This window comes from Budorcas taxicolor, chromosome 2, assembly GCF_023091745.1.
Source record: "Budorcas taxicolor isolate Tak-1 chromosome 2, Takin1.1, whole genome shotgun sequence".
NCBI lineage: Eukaryota > Metazoa > Chordata > Mammalia > Artiodactyla > Bovidae > Budorcas > Budorcas taxicolor.
In genome coordinates this window covers 87,919,490-87,937,995 of record NC_068911.1, presented here as the reverse complement: position 1 = coordinate 87,937,995, position 18,506 = coordinate 87,919,490, and the positions used below count along the sequence as shown (strand labels likewise).

At 42.4% G+C, this 18,506-nt stretch overlaps 1 protein-coding gene across 1 annotated transcript in view; it reads left to right on the top strand.

The window, feature by feature from the left end:
• The window catches only part of FMNL2 (formin like 2), a 323,348-nt gene extending 310,713 nt beyond the window's left edge, over positions 1-12,635 (top strand). Inside the window, exons 23-27 of the mRNA XM_052660187.1 lie at positions 2,270-2,433; positions 3,274-3,375; positions 5,995-6,093; positions 6,838-6,961; positions 12,404-12,635. Coding sequence (XP_052516147.1) covers positions 2,270-2,433; positions 3,274-3,375; positions 5,995-6,093; positions 6,838-6,961; positions 12,404-12,513 — 599 coding nt within the window. The 3' untranslated portion in view covers positions 12,514-12,635. The remainder of the gene's footprint in view (positions 1-2,269; positions 2,434-3,273; positions 3,376-5,994; positions 6,094-6,837; positions 6,962-12,403) is intronic.
• The last annotated feature ends 5,871 nt before the right edge of the window (positions 12,636-18,506 follow it).

The window sequence follows — 18,506 nt, the reverse complement described above, 5'->3', positions numbered from 1 at the left end:
CCTGTTGCTGTTATTTGACCTGAGAGAATGAGAATCTAAGATTCACCCCCAGCAAATTCTTTACTTAAATTTTGTGCCGTCCTACTTGCGCAGGTGTGGCAGTTCTAAATGTTTGTGTTTAGCCTGAATTATCAGTAATTATCAGTAATTCTCATTGCTGTGACAGTTGGGAATTTTTTTGTATAAATCACCAATGACCCTGAGATTGTGGCTCTGTACTGGGTAATAGTATCCTTATGTTTCAAGTGAGAAAACTTGACATTTTTTTATAGATTAAATGCCTTTCCCAAGGATACATGGCTAGAAAATGATAGAAACACAGCTCGAGGAACTCCCCTGGTGGTCTAGTGGTTTTAAGAAGCTGCCTGCCAGTGCATAAGACATGGGTTTGATCCCTGGTCCAGGAAGATCCCACAAGCCACGGCACAATGAAGCCCGTGTGCCACAACTACTGAGCCTGTGCGCCACAACAGAAGTCAGCGCAGCAATAAATAAATAATAATTTAAAAGCAAAAGGAACTTGAACTCGGGTTGTCTGCTCATATGCATTTCTCTTCTGGTGGAGTGATTTCCTTCCTTTTGAAGTTTCCCTTTGTCTAAATTAAGGGGTTTTAGCATCACAATTCTAATTAAGAAAAAACAAGTTTAAAAATTTCCTATAGCTCATTTTGGCCCAAATGAGATTCCCCTAAAGTGTCATTTCAAAAAACCCAGTAGGGGAGACTGGGGAGATTGGGGAGATTGAGGTGCTCTCTGACAGACTTGTTTTCTGCATTCTCACTCTGGGGCCCACGTGGATTCCTTTATCTGTTTTTACTGTGGTAGAAGTCATGTAATATTAAAAAGTACCGTTTAACTATATTCACCTGTGCAGTCCAGGGGCACTGGTCAGTGTGAATGTGTAAGTACATTCACTTTGCTGCGCAGCTCTCACCATGATCCATCTCCTGAATTTTTCCCTTTCCTAAACTGAATCTCTGTCCCCATTAAACACTAACTGCCCATCCTTTGTCCCTACCCCACCCCCAACCCCTGGCTTCTACCAATGTACTTTCTGACTCTCAGAATTTGACTGTTCTAGATATCTCATATAAAATGGAATCAAACAGTACTTGTCTGCACCTAATGTATATTGGAATGCCTTTTTAAGTTTGATATGTGACAAATTCTTTATCCCACCCCTCGTTTATTCATTCACTCCTTCCTTTAGCCAGGAAACCTTTTCTGAGTTCCTGCTTTGTATTTGTTACTGGCCTAAGCACTGAGGAGTCAGAGATGAATAACACAGTGTGGGTCTAGCTAGGGAAAAACATGCTGCTTTGTTCTATAATTCCTCCCTGTGCAGAGCTGAGTCAGGGAATGGGGAGCCGGGGGTGGGGCTCGGACCTCCTGCAGGAGGCTGCAGGGGTGAAGCCACCCTGGGCGGATGGCTACACTGCAGATGGAAAGATTCCTGCTCATAATCCCTTCTGAAGCACGGAAGGGTTGTTTAGCAAAAAGAAGCTGTTCCAGGTTGCTTTGGGTCCTGGTGGTCAGGATAACTGAAATTCAGTAGGTGAAATGCTGCCCCCTGCTGGAGAGTCATAGAAATGCAGAAGAGTTCAAGGGCTTCCCTGGTGGCTCAGCTGGTAAAGAATCTGCCTGCAATGTGGGAGACCTGGGTTTGATCCCTGGGTTGGGAAGATCCCCTGGAGAAGGGAAAGGCTACCCACTCCAGTATTCTGGCCTAGAGAATTCCATGGACTATACAGTCCATGGGGTCACAAAGAGTCGGACACGACTGAGTGACTTTCACTTCACTTGACTTCACTCAACGCTTAGAGGATAAGCTCTTGGGCCAGTCAGTTAAGGAACCTCTGAGCCTATAGGCTAAGCAATAGGTTATCACGTCCAGTAAGAGGAGTGGAATAATTGGAAACAAACACAGGGTTTGGGGTCCGTATTTGTTATCCAGACTCCATCTCTGCCACCTCCTAGCTTGTGACATGAGGAAGCCCATGTAACTTCTTCGTGCTGGTTTTCCTCGTCAGCAACGTGGGCTAATGGTACGAATGAATTAGTGCATATAAGGGGTTCACTGCAGTGCTTGACGGTGAGCGCTTAGTAAATCACTGCCATGGAAGCCTCTCTTCACTGAAGACTGGAAACCAGATCCCAGGCTCTTGCATAACCCTGGTAGCCCACTGAGGAGTTGGCTTCCCAGTGAGAACTCACCGTGGCTTTGACCTTTCCCACTGAAGTCACGGGGACCTTGCTTTCCCTACTTCAGTGTCCCTCGAGAATGTTTTACTGGACGTCAAGGAGCTGCAGAGGGGCATGGACTTGACCAAGAGGGAGTACACCATGCATGACCACAACACGCTGTTGAAGGAGTTCATCTTCAACAACGAGGGGAAGCTGAAGAAGCTGCAGGACGATGCCAAGATTGCCCAGGTCAGTGTCTGTGTCCCCGACCTCCGTGAAGAAGAAGGAATCGGATTCCGTAAAGCCACCTCGGGTCCTGTCCTGACAATGGGGGGTAAATTCCCCTCTGTCTGCTGAGGATAGATACCCTGTGTAACTGTGCTCAGCAGGGATAGGATCTTTCTGCATTTGTCCCTGGAGATGTCCCTGGCCTGCTCACCTCAACCGATACACGTCTGGCCTGTGCTCAGCAGAGCAGTGTTTGCAGTGTGTTGGGTTTCTGTGGGACTTGACCTTGAAATCTTTTGCCACACTGGGGGTCAAGTTACATACTTGAGAAGCAGCCAGAGTGGACTGTACACCATCACGGAAAGGGAAGGCTGTGTCAAGGGAACCCAGGAAGCAGACGTGTTGGGCTGGCTCCCGTGTGAGGCTGGCTGCCTTGTGTCCCAGGAGGATTTGGGCAAAGACATGAGTGCCCTGCTGTGGGACCCCTGGAAGGAGTGTGGAAGCAGTGAGCTGGAGTCTGACCAGTTTCTAAGGTCCCTTCTGACTTGGTCGACTTTAAGGAGTCCTCCCATGGCCTGAGGACACTTTTGTAAGGAGAAGCTCCTCGTGTGTGTGTGTGTGTCTGTGTGTCTGTGTGTCTGTGTGTGTGTGTGTGTCTGTGTGTGTGTGTCTGTGTCTGTGTCTGTGTGTAAAGTGGCAGGAGTTCCCAGGGACTGCTTTGGGTTGCCTTAACACAGGTTGTGGAGAGTCGTGGGAGGTGAGGGAGAGCAGAGGCCAGAGAGTTGCAGGGGCCCCTGCAGCTCTTTCCCAAGTTCACATGCTGGAAAAAATGACATTTAAGAGAAATTCACTTTTTCACAGGATGCCTTTGATGACGTGGTGAAGTATTTTGGAGAAAACCCCAAGACGACACCCCCGTCTGTCTTCTTCCCCGTCTTTGTCCGGTTTGTGAAAGCCTATAAGGTAAACCGGTGTCTGTCACGCCTCCCCTGTGTAACTGTGCTCAGCAGGGACAGGGTCTTTCTGCATTTGTGCCTGGAGATGTCTCTGGCCTGCTCATTCTCCTCTTCTAATCTGAGGTCTTCACCCTTTGTTCTTGAGGCCCACCCCCGCTTCCCGTCCATTCCTAGGCTGCCTTTACCATGAGTCCTGTATTCAGTTCACCTCAACCAACACACGTCTGGCCTGTGCATTATTTCATGAGTGGGTGCCTTCCTGGAGCTGCATTGCAGTCTCAAGATCTCTGCAGGGGCCTCCCCCGGGGCTTCAGGCGGCAGATCTGGGTGGGGAGGACAAGATGCGAATTCTGGCCCTGCTGCTTAGGCCCTCAGACTGTCATGCTCTCTGTTTCTACCTACCCAGCCGGGGGCTCAGCCCCCAAACAAAAGCCTTTGGCTATCGCATGGGGCGAGGGAGACCTAGGACCATCCAAAGCCATCTTTGGAAGCTGCCGCGTCAACTGTCACCCTTGCAGGCAGGTCAAAGGACTGAGAAACCCAGGCCTCCTATGGAGTTGTGAAGCAGGTTGGGGTAGGAGGAGTGAGCCTCAGTATCATAGCCGAGGTCACGGACAGCCTGCTTGTGCTGGGCATGCCCACGACCACAGGCCTCTGGACAGCACTTCCCTAAGTGTGGGCTGAAAGGTGGCTCTTGGAAGGATAGTCGCTCCCTGTTTCCTTATCTGGACCCATAATGGCCCTTCCTTAAATGGGAGGCCCTCTGTGACATACCCATATACCTTGAGACCATGGTTTTGAAAAAGCGCATGACTCAGATCTGTGTCAGAAAAATGTGTCCAATGAGAAAGGAAGCCAAGGAGAGCATTATGAGATTTCAGTGCTCAGCTTTCCAGATGGAGCAGTGGTAAAGAATCCACCTGCCAATGCAGGAGGTACAGGAGATGCAGGTTAGATCCCTGGGCAGAGAAGATCCCCTGGAGGAGGAAATGGCAACCCACTCCAGTATTCTTGCCTGGAGAATCTCATGGACAGAGGAACCTGGTGGGCTACAGCCCATGGAATTGCAAAGGGTCAGACATGACTGAGCACAGACGCAAGTGCTCAAGAAGACAGTGCGGCCTCTACTCTCCAGGCTTGCCTGCACACTCACCTGGGTGATGTTGGTGGAGGAAGGAGGAACGTGATGGTGGAGCGGGGAGGGATGCGACAGGGGAGTGGACATTTCTGAAAAATGTGATGGGAAGCAGTGAGTCACTTCACCATCCTGATGGCTTTGGAGAACCATCCCTGGGCCTTTTCACTGAAACCCACGAGGTTCCCGCTATTCAGCCCTCTTCTCTCGGCATGGCTTAGTGTAGTGGTGATATGACCGGCAGCAGGAAGGCTTCCCCTTGCGTATGTGAGGGTGGGCACAGGCACAGCACTGGGTCCATGTGCGTGATCCCAGGGGCTGTGAGCAGTGAGAAGTGCTGGGCACTGGGCCTGCCGACTGAGGTGCTCTGCCGCTCCCTGGCTCAGGGGTAGAGATGGCTTGAGCCAGCTCTGGTTATGAGCTGGGACCATGTTTCTTCACATGAGAAATTATAAGTCTAAGGTCTAAAGAGAAAATATATGCTGTTTACAAATGCATAATACAAGCTGGGAAGAGGGGTTGGTCTCCAAGTCTGGAGGAAAAGAAGAGGTGCCACTCTTCGTGGTCTGTGGGGTATCACAGGTCAGAGCTTCTTAGCACGTTCCTTCCATGTTATCATTTCTCCCCGGGGTCTTGTTCACTGGCTCCGTGAGGCACTTGTCAGGCAGGGATGCAACCAGATGTTCTACTTGCCCAAACACACTACATAGATAATAACTGCCTGGCCTGACACTGACCGAGGGACTTGGTGGGCAGATGTTAGGATTTTAGGATGTTTTCTCTTCCGAAGTGTGAACCGAAGTGAAACTTGAGACAAAAGCAACAAAGATGAAAATGTAAAGTTTATTACTGATGAAAGCTGGTTTGGAGGATAGGGTGTGCCTCTGTGAGTTCATACTTCAGCCCTGAATTAGATGATTTATCACTGCACAGCTAGACTGTTAGAAGTAGCTGAGGGAGGCTGGATTCCAAAGAGAGGATGCTTAGAGGGCTGAACTGAGGTCGACCTGTTAGATTTCTTGTCCCTAATCTGTCAACCTTGCCGCTGCCTCCCTTGGAAAGGAGTGAGGAGGGAGTCCAAGAGTGTCACTCGGTGAGGCCCCTGAGGAAACAGGAGGCCAGGGGTGGAGGTTTCCCCCTAAGAATGGGCAGAAGAAGAGGAATCTGAGACCTTCCTTTCAGAGAAGCTGTAGGGAGGGGAAGTCCCCACACATCTGTGAGAAAGACTAGGAAGCGGCCTGAGTAGGGAGAGGACCATCAGGAAAGGAATTTTCTGAAAAAGGTGACTCTCAACTCTGAGTGTTGAAGAGGTGTGATGTAGAGTGACGGCAAAACCCCAGAGTCGTATGTAGGAATAAAGTGTAGAGCCTCTACACCTCCCTTCACTCTCATTCCTGCCTAACTAGGGAGCCGCTCAGAAGGGCTTTTTGAAAGTCTTGACTGCTGGCGTTCCCAGCAACATAACCTTCTGCTTCTTTTGATTTCACCCAGCAAGCAGAAGAGGAAAATGAGCTGAGGAAAAAGCAGGAACAGGCGCTCATGGAGAAGCTCCTGGAGCAGGAAGCTCTGCTGGAGCAGCAGGACCCAAAGGTGAGACGTGCCAGGCTCCAGCCGTGGTCCTCGTGTGAGCAGGGTCCTGACGGCTCCATGGAGGCACGCGGGCGAGAGGGGCAGAGCGCCAGGCTGGGACAGGATGCTCCACTTCCTTCTCGGGCTTGGAAACTTGGCACGTGGATGCTTGTTCACTCATTACTTGTTCAGCCATCACTGGAATGAGGCTGAGAGCATGTTTGTATAGCATTTCCAAGTTTATAGAGATAGGGAACTTAAATCTTGGTTGGATGTAGAGAGACCATCCCAGGTAACCTGCTGACTGAACAGCGAAGTGTTCGCGAAGGGGACGGCTTCACAGGGTCGCCATTGGTGCTGGCCTTGACTGGGGGGAGGGCTTCGTAAGGAGGAATGGGAGAGAGCATTCTACGGAGGGAAACAACACAGGTGGAGACCATGATGAAGGCTGGCAGGTCAGAGTATTTTTCATCAGGATCCTCTGCACTGAAGTGTAACAAGTCAGTGGCTGTTACTAGCTGCCTTTTGTTGCCGTGGGATCCGGCCTTCCTATGGCTGCCAGTTTGTGTGTTCTTTGTGAAAAAGCTTTCATTCCCAGAAACTTCCTACGTTTTCTTCTGCTGAGCAGTATGTTGGGATGGTGCTGTCTGTGTTTCGGACCGAGGCCGCTTGTTAGTCACAAAATGCTCAGATCCGGTTTGGATTTTCTCGGACCTCCAGTGGGTGTTGGTCTCATTAATCTTTGCCATTCTTTTTTCTTCTCAGTCACCTTCCCACAAATCAAAGAGGCAGCAGCAAGAATTAATTGCCGAATTAAGAAGGCGGCAAGTTAAAGATAATAGACATGTATACGAAGGGAAAGATGGTGCCATTGAAGATATTATCACAGGTAAAAGCTACTTCCTCATTGTGGCCCATGGAGATCCCACTGGCCTGATTGTTTCTGGACCATTTGCAGATTTTGCTACTGCTTTTGTCCAGGGTTTACAAGTTCTTCAGTTGATTTTATCCAGACACAGAATTACAGAGAAACTCCATGCTAGTGTTTGAAGTATGTTTATAGTAACCTGTATACTGCCTGTCAAAGAGCTCCAACATTCTCTCTGAAACAAACAAAAATCTATTTCTCAATATCATGTATCGGTATCTCAGTATCATTGGAACCCTGAATATCATTCACCGGGGCTCCTCCTTCTAATGATGTCCTGTTGTCTTAGATTTGTCCCCATGCTCCATTTTCTCACTCATGGCCACTTCTACCCATCTGCTTACTTATGGACAGGGCCCATACTGTACTAACCACAGTCAATGCATGTGTTTTCAACATGCTCTTTAAAAGCCTTTTCACTCATTCAAAGTAAGTGAAGATGCTAGGAAATCAGTGCTTTCATGAGGATGGACCAACAGGTCAAAAGCCCAGAGGGTTGAGGAATGGTCATTCTCTCGGCTAGAAATCGTGCCTAACCCAGCTTGGTTCTTGTCTGATTAAGTTATAGCCTAATGCTTTCTGCTCAAACCGACTCTTCAGAGTTTCTACATTCCCTGTTAAAGATGGGGGCAGTAATTTGGGGCAGTGGCTACAAGTGGCTGCCTTTTCATGTTTGTTACCTAAAGTTTCTCACCTTCCAAGATACTTAACACTTTTTGGTAGGAAACGTTACACAAAAGTGTAGAGGAAACTCTGTAAAAGTATAGAGAATAGTACCCATCACCAGTCAGTAGTTTCCAGCTCATGGCCAATTTTGTTCCATATCTGCTTCTACCTGTTCCCTTGGGGTTATTTTGAAGCAAATCCAAGACATGCAATTTCATTTAGAAGTATTTCCATATAATCTTTGAAAGATAAGGTCTGTTTAGTAAAACAAGCATACTCACAGGGCCATTATCACATACCTCTGAAACGCAGTTTCTTAAAAAAAAGCCAATCATTATTCATATTTCCTTAATTGTCCTAATTCTTTAAAAAAAATAAAACTCTCCAGACTTTTGATTTCTCATTTCTTGTTAATAGCTTAGTCAGCATTGAAAATAGGGATTACAAAATGGCCAAGTCAGGATTTTTTACCAGCTCAGACCCAAAGAAATAAACTAGGAGAATGAATCACTAAAAAAGGAAGTCAATAATTACTTGTCCAGAGTAAACCAGTGTGAGAAGTGGAATAGGTAAGTGGCTGATGAAAGTGCCAGTGTCTGCAGGGTACACACGTGTTCTGTACCTTTGTGCCTGCCAGTGTCTGTCCACCCTGCAGTGGCTGGCAGGTGGCTCCCAGATAAAGCTTCCTTGTTTAGCATCTCTCCTTGCCTCCTCTGCATGGAGCGAGAAGCTCTGCTCTGAGCAAGACCAGGACAGATCTCCTTGGGTAAGCACTGTTGTAGCCTCAAGGCCACAATGGGGTTGACTTGTAGGTAGAGGAGCATCCAGCCGTGGCACATTAAGAACTCAGAGCTCCGTTTTCATCAGCCTGTCCTCCAGCTTAGCGACACTGGCTCATAAAATGTACAGTTTCTATTTGCCTGACCTGATCTACCATAGGAGGTAAATAAGTATGTTTATGGAGTTTTTTTTTTTCTTCTGCTTTGGCTATTTTCCATGATCTACTCAACCCTGCCCCAGATTGAGTAAAGACTGAGTAACTCTTCTAGGCTTTTTGAACTCACCTGGGTGTATATTATATGTTGCCTTCCCCGTTTCCTGCTCCCCTCCCTCACCCTTCCCCCAGGTATGATTAACAAAGCACTAACCATGTACTAATGCAGTAGATTGTGGCTTCTTACTCTCTTCTGTTTGTCTTGTTTGACTGTTATTTCAATGCAGTGCTGAAGACTGTGCCCTTTACTGCTCGCACCGCCAAGCGTGGCTCTCGATTTTTCTGCGAACCTGTTCTCACTGAGGAATACCATTACTAAACTATTACTCTTTCTCGCCTGCTGCTCTTAAAAGGTTGCTGTGGGTTTTTTTTACCTCTAATGACCCTGTGTGTGTGTGTCAGGCCTACCCAGCAGTCTAGCATGGAACTGCCATCTCCACTGTGTTGTATTTTACGTTGTCTTCATGCTGCATGGTTTCTCATTTCAGTCACAATTGCTGACTCACTAGCATTTTTAATACACCGTGAACCCACATGACTGGGATTGTGTGTGCCAGTTGAATTAATACAATTACATATAGAAATTTTCAGAAAATGGAACACTTGAGAGTCAGGGGGGGATGAACTAGGTTGCTTTTAAGATTTTGAGGCTAATATCTTTCAACACAAAATGACAGTCACCAATAACAGTAATTATTGTTCCTACCATTTATTGAGCACTTTCTGTTTTGGAATAGATTTATATAGATATTAAACCGACCTTTTTGTGCTCAGCTTGCTTTGATAGTAAAACGAGCTGCTATACAAGCTCTCAGGAATACAAAGTGCTCTACAGATGCAAAATGATTTGCAGAAGGATCTATGAAGTACATGCACCTGTAAGTTGGATCTTAAGTGCCTTATGTAGTTCGTAGCCATCATCCAGTGTGATGGAGCTCATGGTACAAGCTAAACTCAGGGAGCTCTTTAGATCGAGAGGCCTGTATAAGTTGAAATAGGTAGTCTGTAGCTTGATATTCACTTCTTTTCCTTCTGAGTGTCATGACCAAGTTTCAGCTGTCAGCAGTTCCCTGTTGGAGCAAGGCTGTGAACTAAGCAATGAAGATAAAGGCTTGGGAGACCCCCCTGTCTTCTCATTCATGCTTATTCACTGGTGGCTCTGTTCCATGTCAAACCCAGGGCATTGCTACTGTGATGAGCTCATATCTGGATCTGCTTCTTTGGTCAAGATGGTGGCTACATGTTCATAGAAAATGAACATGTTTATTGGCATGTGCTACTGTTCTTGAAAATAAAAGAAAAACATGATCAAACTTTCCCAAGAAATAAGCCTGGGCTTAGTTTCTGATGGCTGAATAAGGAATAAACTTCTCTGTTGATTAGAAAAGTGACAAAGGAAAGACATACTTTGAGTGTATGAAATAGCCACTCTTTGACTGCCATGCTGAGATTGACATGGAACTGGTTACATGTTTAGTTTGTGGCATTCTCTTATCTGAATTGCACTTGTTATGTATGCTCCTGTGTCTCAAGATAATGAAGGATGTGGTATGTTGTTGCCTGTTCTGCGGTGTGCCTACTCACCAGTACTTATTAACAAGGCTAGAGACTGTTATCTACTTGACTGAGGTTTACTGTCAGCTTTGCTGCCGGACTGTTTTTCTGGAGCCAAACTTCAAAGCAGCTTGGATCTGGGTGGTCAGAGCTGGGTGGGAAGGCATGCTCGCCCTTCCCTTGTTTTCTCTAACACTTCTTGTAGTGTGGCTTCCTTTCTTCTTCTGTTGGCTAACATGCCCGGGAATGTTATTCACAAAGTTGAATTGCTTTCCATTTTCATCCCATTTTTACTTAACCATCATTTTGTGTTTTTGTTTTTTTTTTCTGTTTAGCTTTAAAGAAGAATAATATCACTAAATTTCCAAATGTTCACTCGAGGGTAAGGATTTCTTCTAGCACACCGGTGGTGGAGGATACACAGAGCTGGCAAGCATCACTTTTTACTTAGCTTCCTCCTCTCTCTGTATGCAGATCAATGATTTCAATCTCTGGCTGAGGGTAATACTGGTGAGAGTCTGAGCAGGGAGAAGTCTTTGCACCTCACATTCCAAAGATGTGAGGCTAAGCCTCTCTGTTGGACTGTTTGGTCTCCTGCCGTGTTCTCACGTGATGACTTGGGGAAGGGTATTTGATGGTTATACTTACTTTGGGTGTGAGGCTGTCCTTCCCTTAACCCCTTCTTGACTTTTAAGTTACTCGGTGAACCCCATTTTGATCCAAAGAAACTGAGACCAAGTCCTGGCCAGGGAACATGATCTATAGTCTCCAAGGAGGATTAGGGTTTTTAGAACTAATTGCTCTGAGGACTCAGGAACCATGAAACTGCAGGTCACTGCATATCCTGAGCCAGAAATGGAATTGTGACCTCCATTACCACTCTGGGTAAGGAAGCAAAGGCTTGAGAACATTATTAGGCATGCAGAACCATTCTTGGCCTGAATTTAGGAATAGTGCAAGGTCAAATTCCAGTGAGTCAGGAGCTTATAGGGTGGGGACAGTGCTGAATTGAGCTGAGCACTCACTTAGCTCTGGCTTATTTTGCCATGTGAGAATTAAATGGGCCCCAAACCAGTTTTCCAAGAGAAGTCAAGAAACCTTGGTTTTTATGTTAATTCCCAGTTTAAATTTCTAGGAAACTGTATTTAAAAATTTAAGGTGTCGGCCAAACATCTTGTGGACCAGCTGTGGCCCATCCATTTTCAATCTGAGCAGTGAAGGGTTAAAAAGATGAAATGTTTTAATTCTCATTTCCCTTTCTAAAGATAGGATTTTTTTCTAAACAGAAATTAACAATACTAAGTTGATGAAAGAGAAATACATACTAAACAGAACAAGGGGAAAAGGTATGAAGCCTGCTTTTTCCTTTCAATGTGTTCTGACTCCATTAAATGGAGGCTACCCTGCCTTATTCGAGAAAGCATGCCTTCATATGAAGAGTGCTTACTAAAATCCGTCTTGTGCATCTCATTCATTCCTTCAACTTGCTTGAACTGATGTGCAGTGGTTTGATTCATTCAAGCGTTTTGTTGTTAGGAATCCTGCCATTCACTGGCAGTACAAATTGGGGAATCCAAGAGGGCCCATACAATCTTTACCCTCTGATGAAAAACACCTTGGGTGGCAGGAAAGAACGTTTAGGAATGGAGTGTTATTTTGATTTAGTGATTGCTTTTGTTCAGTGGTTGACTGATATATCTGATTCACAAAATAAACTGACCTCAGCTCATTTTAATGGAATAATACTGGAAGCCATGGCTGCAGACTAGGTTTAAGCTCTTTCCTTAATTAAAATCTCAGGACAAGGCAGTCTCTTGTCTTGCAGTTTAAAATTCATTGCAATTGTTGGTATTCACGTTCTCAGAAAGAAAAATGACTACTAAGTAATAGCTACTTCCCAATGGAAGAAACATTTCAAAATGACATTGGCTAGACTCTCTGGCCAGTGACAGAAGCACTCTACTTGTATTAATAAAAGAGCCAGAATCACACCAGTATTACATGCTGTTTTGCTTGACTGTAAATATCAAGGGCAAAGTACATGTTTTTGGCTCAAATTCAGTTTGAAGGGCCCATTAGCTGACTCTTCTACACAAGCTGCTTTGATTGGCTGCCAGCTGCCCTTTGTCTTGCTTAGACACATGGTATTACAGATTGCAATTCACTAATTGGTGCTCTCCTCTTTACAGATCTTAGAAACCAACCATACAGACGAGCCGATGCGGTGAGGAGAAGTGTTAGGCGGCGCTTTGATGACCAGAACTTGCGTTCTGTTAATGGTGCCGAAATGACCATGTGAACCAGAGACCTGCTTGTATGAATAGAGGGTGTGCGTGAATGAAGATGTCCATGTGAACTTTCTGTGCTACCATTTAACTGCAGCCTTGAACATAGATAAAATATTCTAAGGGCTCAGATTTAGCAAACACATAGGAATTTTTAAATGATGGGCTCTGCTTTCAACCTTTGTTAACAAGTGCCTAAAAGTGGAAGTACCTGCTCAGATTAATCAAAGCAATAGGATTTGATTTGATTAGTATCTTTTTACACCAGTTTGTTATTTTTTAACCAAAATACAAGTTTCATATTACATTCATTACCTGCCATTGTGATTGTCCCATGATGGCCCACCCTGGTTTCCTGATAAGTTGTAAATAACATGGAATGCATCTGCTGTGGGCTTCCTTTGCTGTCTCTTAAGAAGTTAATTTTGTTTTAGCCATACCTGTCAACTTTGTATTTTTAAGGGCTTGCAGCACAGAAGGAAAAAGTCATGTGATAAATTCCTTTTGTCTATACCCAAGCCCCAGCCAAGTACAAATGGGATATAACTGCAGTGGCACAGAAGTCAGTCAACTTGTTTCACATTCTGCTTCTGTGCTGGGGCACGATGCCTCATGAGATATTCATCGGTATGAATGAGACCATACGATGGCATACAGATGTTGTACAAGACTTATTTCAGTACTGTGTTCTTCAGCTAGAGGCAGCTTTTAAAAAATACAAATGTTTATTAATTACCACTAAAATTAACATCTCAGTAATCAGTATTAGGATTTCTGAGGACCACTATGGGTCAATCCTGAGAATAGAAATCAGTGCCTTGCTAGCCAGGGAGAAGTTCACTAGCTCGATGAACAAGCATTCAAGATTTACTTCCGCTAGCAGAGTAGTGTTAGTAACCTGGCCTTATCACTCTGACAATCGCAGGGTTCCCCCCTCCTTTTTGTAGATTGGATTAGATATATTTGGCATCACACATCAGAGCTAATAAATTCTTGTACTTCCCAGACTACCTTGTGGGGAATTGTAATTAAATTGCTGAATTACATTGGTATTAAGCTTAAATGATATGTAATGGGACTAAATGGCCAACAAAGCCACTGTTGTTGTTCCTTCATCTCTGGCAGGGCACTTGATCCAAAGTCAAAAACTGGACTGAAGCTAATTTGTAATTTTCATCACACACATTCTGCTTCTGGCTTACCTTATTGGTACATTACACCAGTATATTAATTGTAAAGTTTATTGTATAGTATTTAACCACTGAATTTCTTATTTTATGTTGTGCTCATGTGAACTCCTTGGTGAAGGTCCCATTTCCCTCGGATAATGTGTAGTTATATATCTTTTTAAATGTACAGATATTTTGCTATGAAATCGGTGCAGTTTTTTATGGTTTTTACACTTCTCTTTAATTCCCACCTAAGCCTCTGGGTAATATTGTAAATATTGTTTAAAAATGCATCAGCCTATGCTATACAATCTGAATGTTATTTTAACTTATAGGTTTTTTTTTTAATATATATATTTAACTTCAAGGACAGTTTAGGGATCAGTTACATTTCACTTTAGCGTTATCTATTTACAAAAAGATTAAACTGCCACCTGCTAGCACATTGTCATAATGTGTACTTTAAAAAAGAACATGCCAAGATTGTGTCTGACTCATTCAACATTTCATTTTGATGAAGAGTGATTTGACCATGAGATTTAACACAAATAGCTGGTCCTTTACCACAAAGCAGCTGTTTTCCAAAGCTCAATACTGATGAACATATGTTAAAATGGGCTATTTATTAATCTACATAGACAATAATATTGGCATGTCCTTTTCTGTTTGTCTCTTAATGGGCCTGCTTCTTAGCAATATTAGAAATGTTTTATAAAAGCAGTTCATGTTACTTTCCTGGTCTTTTCATGGCATATGAGCAAATAAACTATTTACACTACTATCCTATACTGTGTTGTAGTCTTTCAGTGTATACTTTAGGGGGTTTTATGTGCCAGTTTCATGTATACTCTTTTATCTTCTAGTATGCTTGAATTCATAACCTAAATAGACTTGGTAAAATGTAAGGAAAACTCCTCCTTCTACAAAACTCCTGGTCACTTGCTGTACGGAACGTCGGAACCAAGCAGATTTTAGTATTGAGTATTTTAGCATTGAGATTTAGTATCTCCAGAATCCTAGTTATGAATTTATTCCTTCCAGAGAAAAAGCACTTTCTTGGTGAGATACTGCCTCTCTCAACATTTGTATATTCACTCTACTAGTGGATTGCAGATAGGCACTAAGCACTGGAAACATCTGTGCATGCATGCGTGCATGTGTGTGTGCGTGCGTGTGCATGCACACACAGATATTTGTAAAATTCCAAGTCACCGGAGTATATTCTTAATATATTCATTTAGTATATTTTTTTAGGGAAGCAAAGAAATTTATAATTTAAGAAACTGTCTAAGTGGTTTAAAAAACAAAGGGGCATGAATTAGTCTTTATTGTGATAATCTGGAACCAAACTTGCAATATTCCGAAAGTAGACTTGTAGCTGAAACTTTTAAAACAAAAAAAGTTAAAAATTTGCAATTAAGACTCTTGTTTGTTTTGTACCAGGAGAAGTGCCTCATGGTAAAGGAAATCAGATCATTAGTATTCTGTCAGGATATTTTCAAGAATAAACTAGAGCAATAAGTTAAAATGAGGTGGATATGGTTAGGTTTTGGAAATTTATCAGCAGCACCCATTTGTAAAGATCTTTCTAATGACTCAGAGGTTGTCTATTTGTTTTTCACTCCCAATCTCTGCAACTAAAACTCTGTATCTTAATCCAATAAAAGTCACTGCCAATGACACTGCAGTGAATGTCCAGCAACCCTGCTCACTCAACAGTGCTCAGTGGTTAATGGAACTTGACATCCACCACTGACTCTGCTGGTTCAACATACTGGATTTTGTAGAATCACCTAATTTTACACTGTGAAATATACTTTCACAGTACTAGATTTACAATTCACATCTATTAATTTTAAATTTGATAAAATGAAATTCTTAGCCCTAATACATGTTTTTATCAGAAATGTGTCCACAGACAAATAGTATACTATCAGCCCACTTTGTGCCAAAGGATTAATCTTCCACTTTTTCTAAATGAATACTCCCAACTATTGCTAAGAAAAAAATCTGAAGCAAGAAACAAATGCATGGACAAATGTTGATACACTTTTTTTGTTCTAACTTTTTATAAAGAAAAGCAAGTATTAACATTGAGAAAACAACGTGGGCATATCACCTCACAGCACAGAACTGCTGCAACGACAGTGCTTAAAGGAAAAGGCTGACACAGATCCAATTTAGTAGAAGATGTCATTTTTCTAATAAATTATATTTATTTACAAAAGGTCTACTTTTATATAATTGAAGTTCTTTACATCAGAACAATATATGAACAGAAGAGAAAATCTGTTAAGTACAAACACAAAGTAGAAACCTTGTTCCTTGTTATTACTCACCTTTCAGAAACAAGTCTTCATTTTACTTGTAGAGGTAGGCAAGAGAGCAACACCTACCAAAAAAGTGTGCAGGCAGGACCAAAAAAAAAAAGATTATAATTACCACATTTAGATACCCCCCAAGACAGCATAAAAGAAGGGCATCAAGAAATGGCTTAGTTTGAATATGGTGTGAGATTAGACAGCCACTTTGTTTCAGTCTGAATGAAAACTGGAGGTAAGCTAGTTCCCCTCAAATGCAAACATCAACCTTAAACCTAGGACAAATTACCATCAAATTAAGTCAAGTATCAATCACTAATAATGATGAGATGGCCTTGAACTAGATCATACTGACTCACAAGAACAGTTTTTATATAGTGATTTTTTAAAAAGCATAAAAAATTCACTGCAATTAAGAAGCCAGATAGAGAAACCCAGTATGGTTGGGAGGGCTAAGGAGAGTATGTGGATAACTGGAGCAAAATCTTCCCCTTCCTAACTCACCTTTAAGTCAGCTCCAGTAGCACTGCAAGTGCATACATGCCCTGTCACTTTCATTCACCTGTTTGTCAAAAATGGCCTGAAATGATTAGTTCTCAGAACTTAAAACAGGAATTTTGTCTAATTAGGGCCTTTAGATCAAGCTCTGATCTAAAGTCAAAAACGACTGAGGAGGAGCTAAAGGTTAGCTCCTCAAAAGTCACTACTTTCAAACCACTATTGTAACAGAAATATGTGTATGATATGAAAGAAGGTATGTTTCAGATCATCACAGGGGATTGCCTTTCCTACTCAAAAACCACATGAAAAGTTGTATGTTCTCATATATAATAACCGTTTGGACATTTCTGAAGGAATAGTTAAGACTGAGGCACAGTCACTAGAATGTATCTTCAGTGTACTTCAATTAGTTTGGGGTTCAGTATGGTTTATTGCAATGATGCTTTTTCAAGCCCTTTAATACAGATGACGAGTACCATGGATGCTGGATGAGTACATCTGTCAACTGATATTTTATTTTACATTCACTCAATAAATGCCTACTATGTGCCAGGCACTGTTCTAATTTGCATGACAGTGAGTGAAACACAAATCCTTGCCCCCAAGGAATCTGACCACCACTTACATCAAAACGGTGGAAAAACTTAACAGCAAGGTAAGAATAAGGAAGGTAAGAATTATTAGATTGCTACACACCATTATTAGAACCATAGAAGGAAACTATGAACTAAGAATGCATTTCCATGAAAATTACTTGGGATGTTACTTTGCTTTTCCTTCATGTAAAATGAGTCCTAGAAAATGTAAAAAAAAATTTGACCTGCTATTGGGAGAGAGACTTCCCCCAGGGAAAAGAAAAAGTGATTTAAGATATAAGGAATTAATGTGCTTTGCTTCAATTTTGCTTTTAGAAGTGTTTATTTAGTTCTTTAGCTTTGCAATTTACATTTAAGTTACATAATGAACACCCTATAAACTCATTAAAAAAATGCATTCATTACTCTTTGCTGGGTACTATTTGATGAGAAACTGCTCTCTCAAATAGTATCCAAGTTTTAAATAATCCTTAAATAAAGGATTTACCCCTATCTGGATGCAAAAATAAAAGTGGCTGCCTAGTCAGCACTCAGTTGATCATTAACACTGGAAGAAAACCAGGATCACCTAGGCAAATGATTCTTAACACAAGATGCAGGCCCCCTGGTAACTGAATGAAAACTATGGACCTTCTTTTCAGAAAAATGTATACAGATATTTGAAGTTTTACAGTCTTACCACTGTGAATTAAAAGACTGCTTTACTCTAGGCCAACCCCTTTCATACTATTGTTGTACACCGGGTGCAATTAGCAAAAATCAAGATGAAATGGCTGTGATACTTTGAGTATTTTCAGATTTACTGGGAGGCATAAAAATTATTTTCATTGCTGAAACACATGAATGATCTATAGGTTGACGCTCCTTTGGGTAATGATAATGAAATGGCATCACTATATTAAAAATGTTGGGACCACTGCTTTTATTTATAAGTTTTATGTTGTTTAAATACACTCGGGAGAGGTGCAAAGAATTCTTCATATGTCATTAACTTGTTATACCAATTCAATTTTTCCACATAGGAATTAAATACTGGAATTTTATACTGGAAGGAATAAAAAACATCAAATATTTGAAGTCCTAATTTTGATTATTAAGCATATTAAATGTATTACTGAATTTAATCCAAGAGTGCATTAATATTAATGATAATGAGGGAAGATAAGCCCTTAACATTTACCTAAGTCTGAGGCTTAACTGAAAAGTATAAATTCCCTTTATCTGAATATAAACATACTTTCTGTTTGAACACATTTTGAACATAACTGTTCAGCTCTATTAAAACCAATATTCTAAGACATTTCAACTTTATTAGACTGAAGACCCAGAAACCTAATCAAATGGATTAAAGATATTCACACATAACTCTTATTTTAATAAAATCTACCCATCACCTATATCCCAGGCCATAGCATCTGTC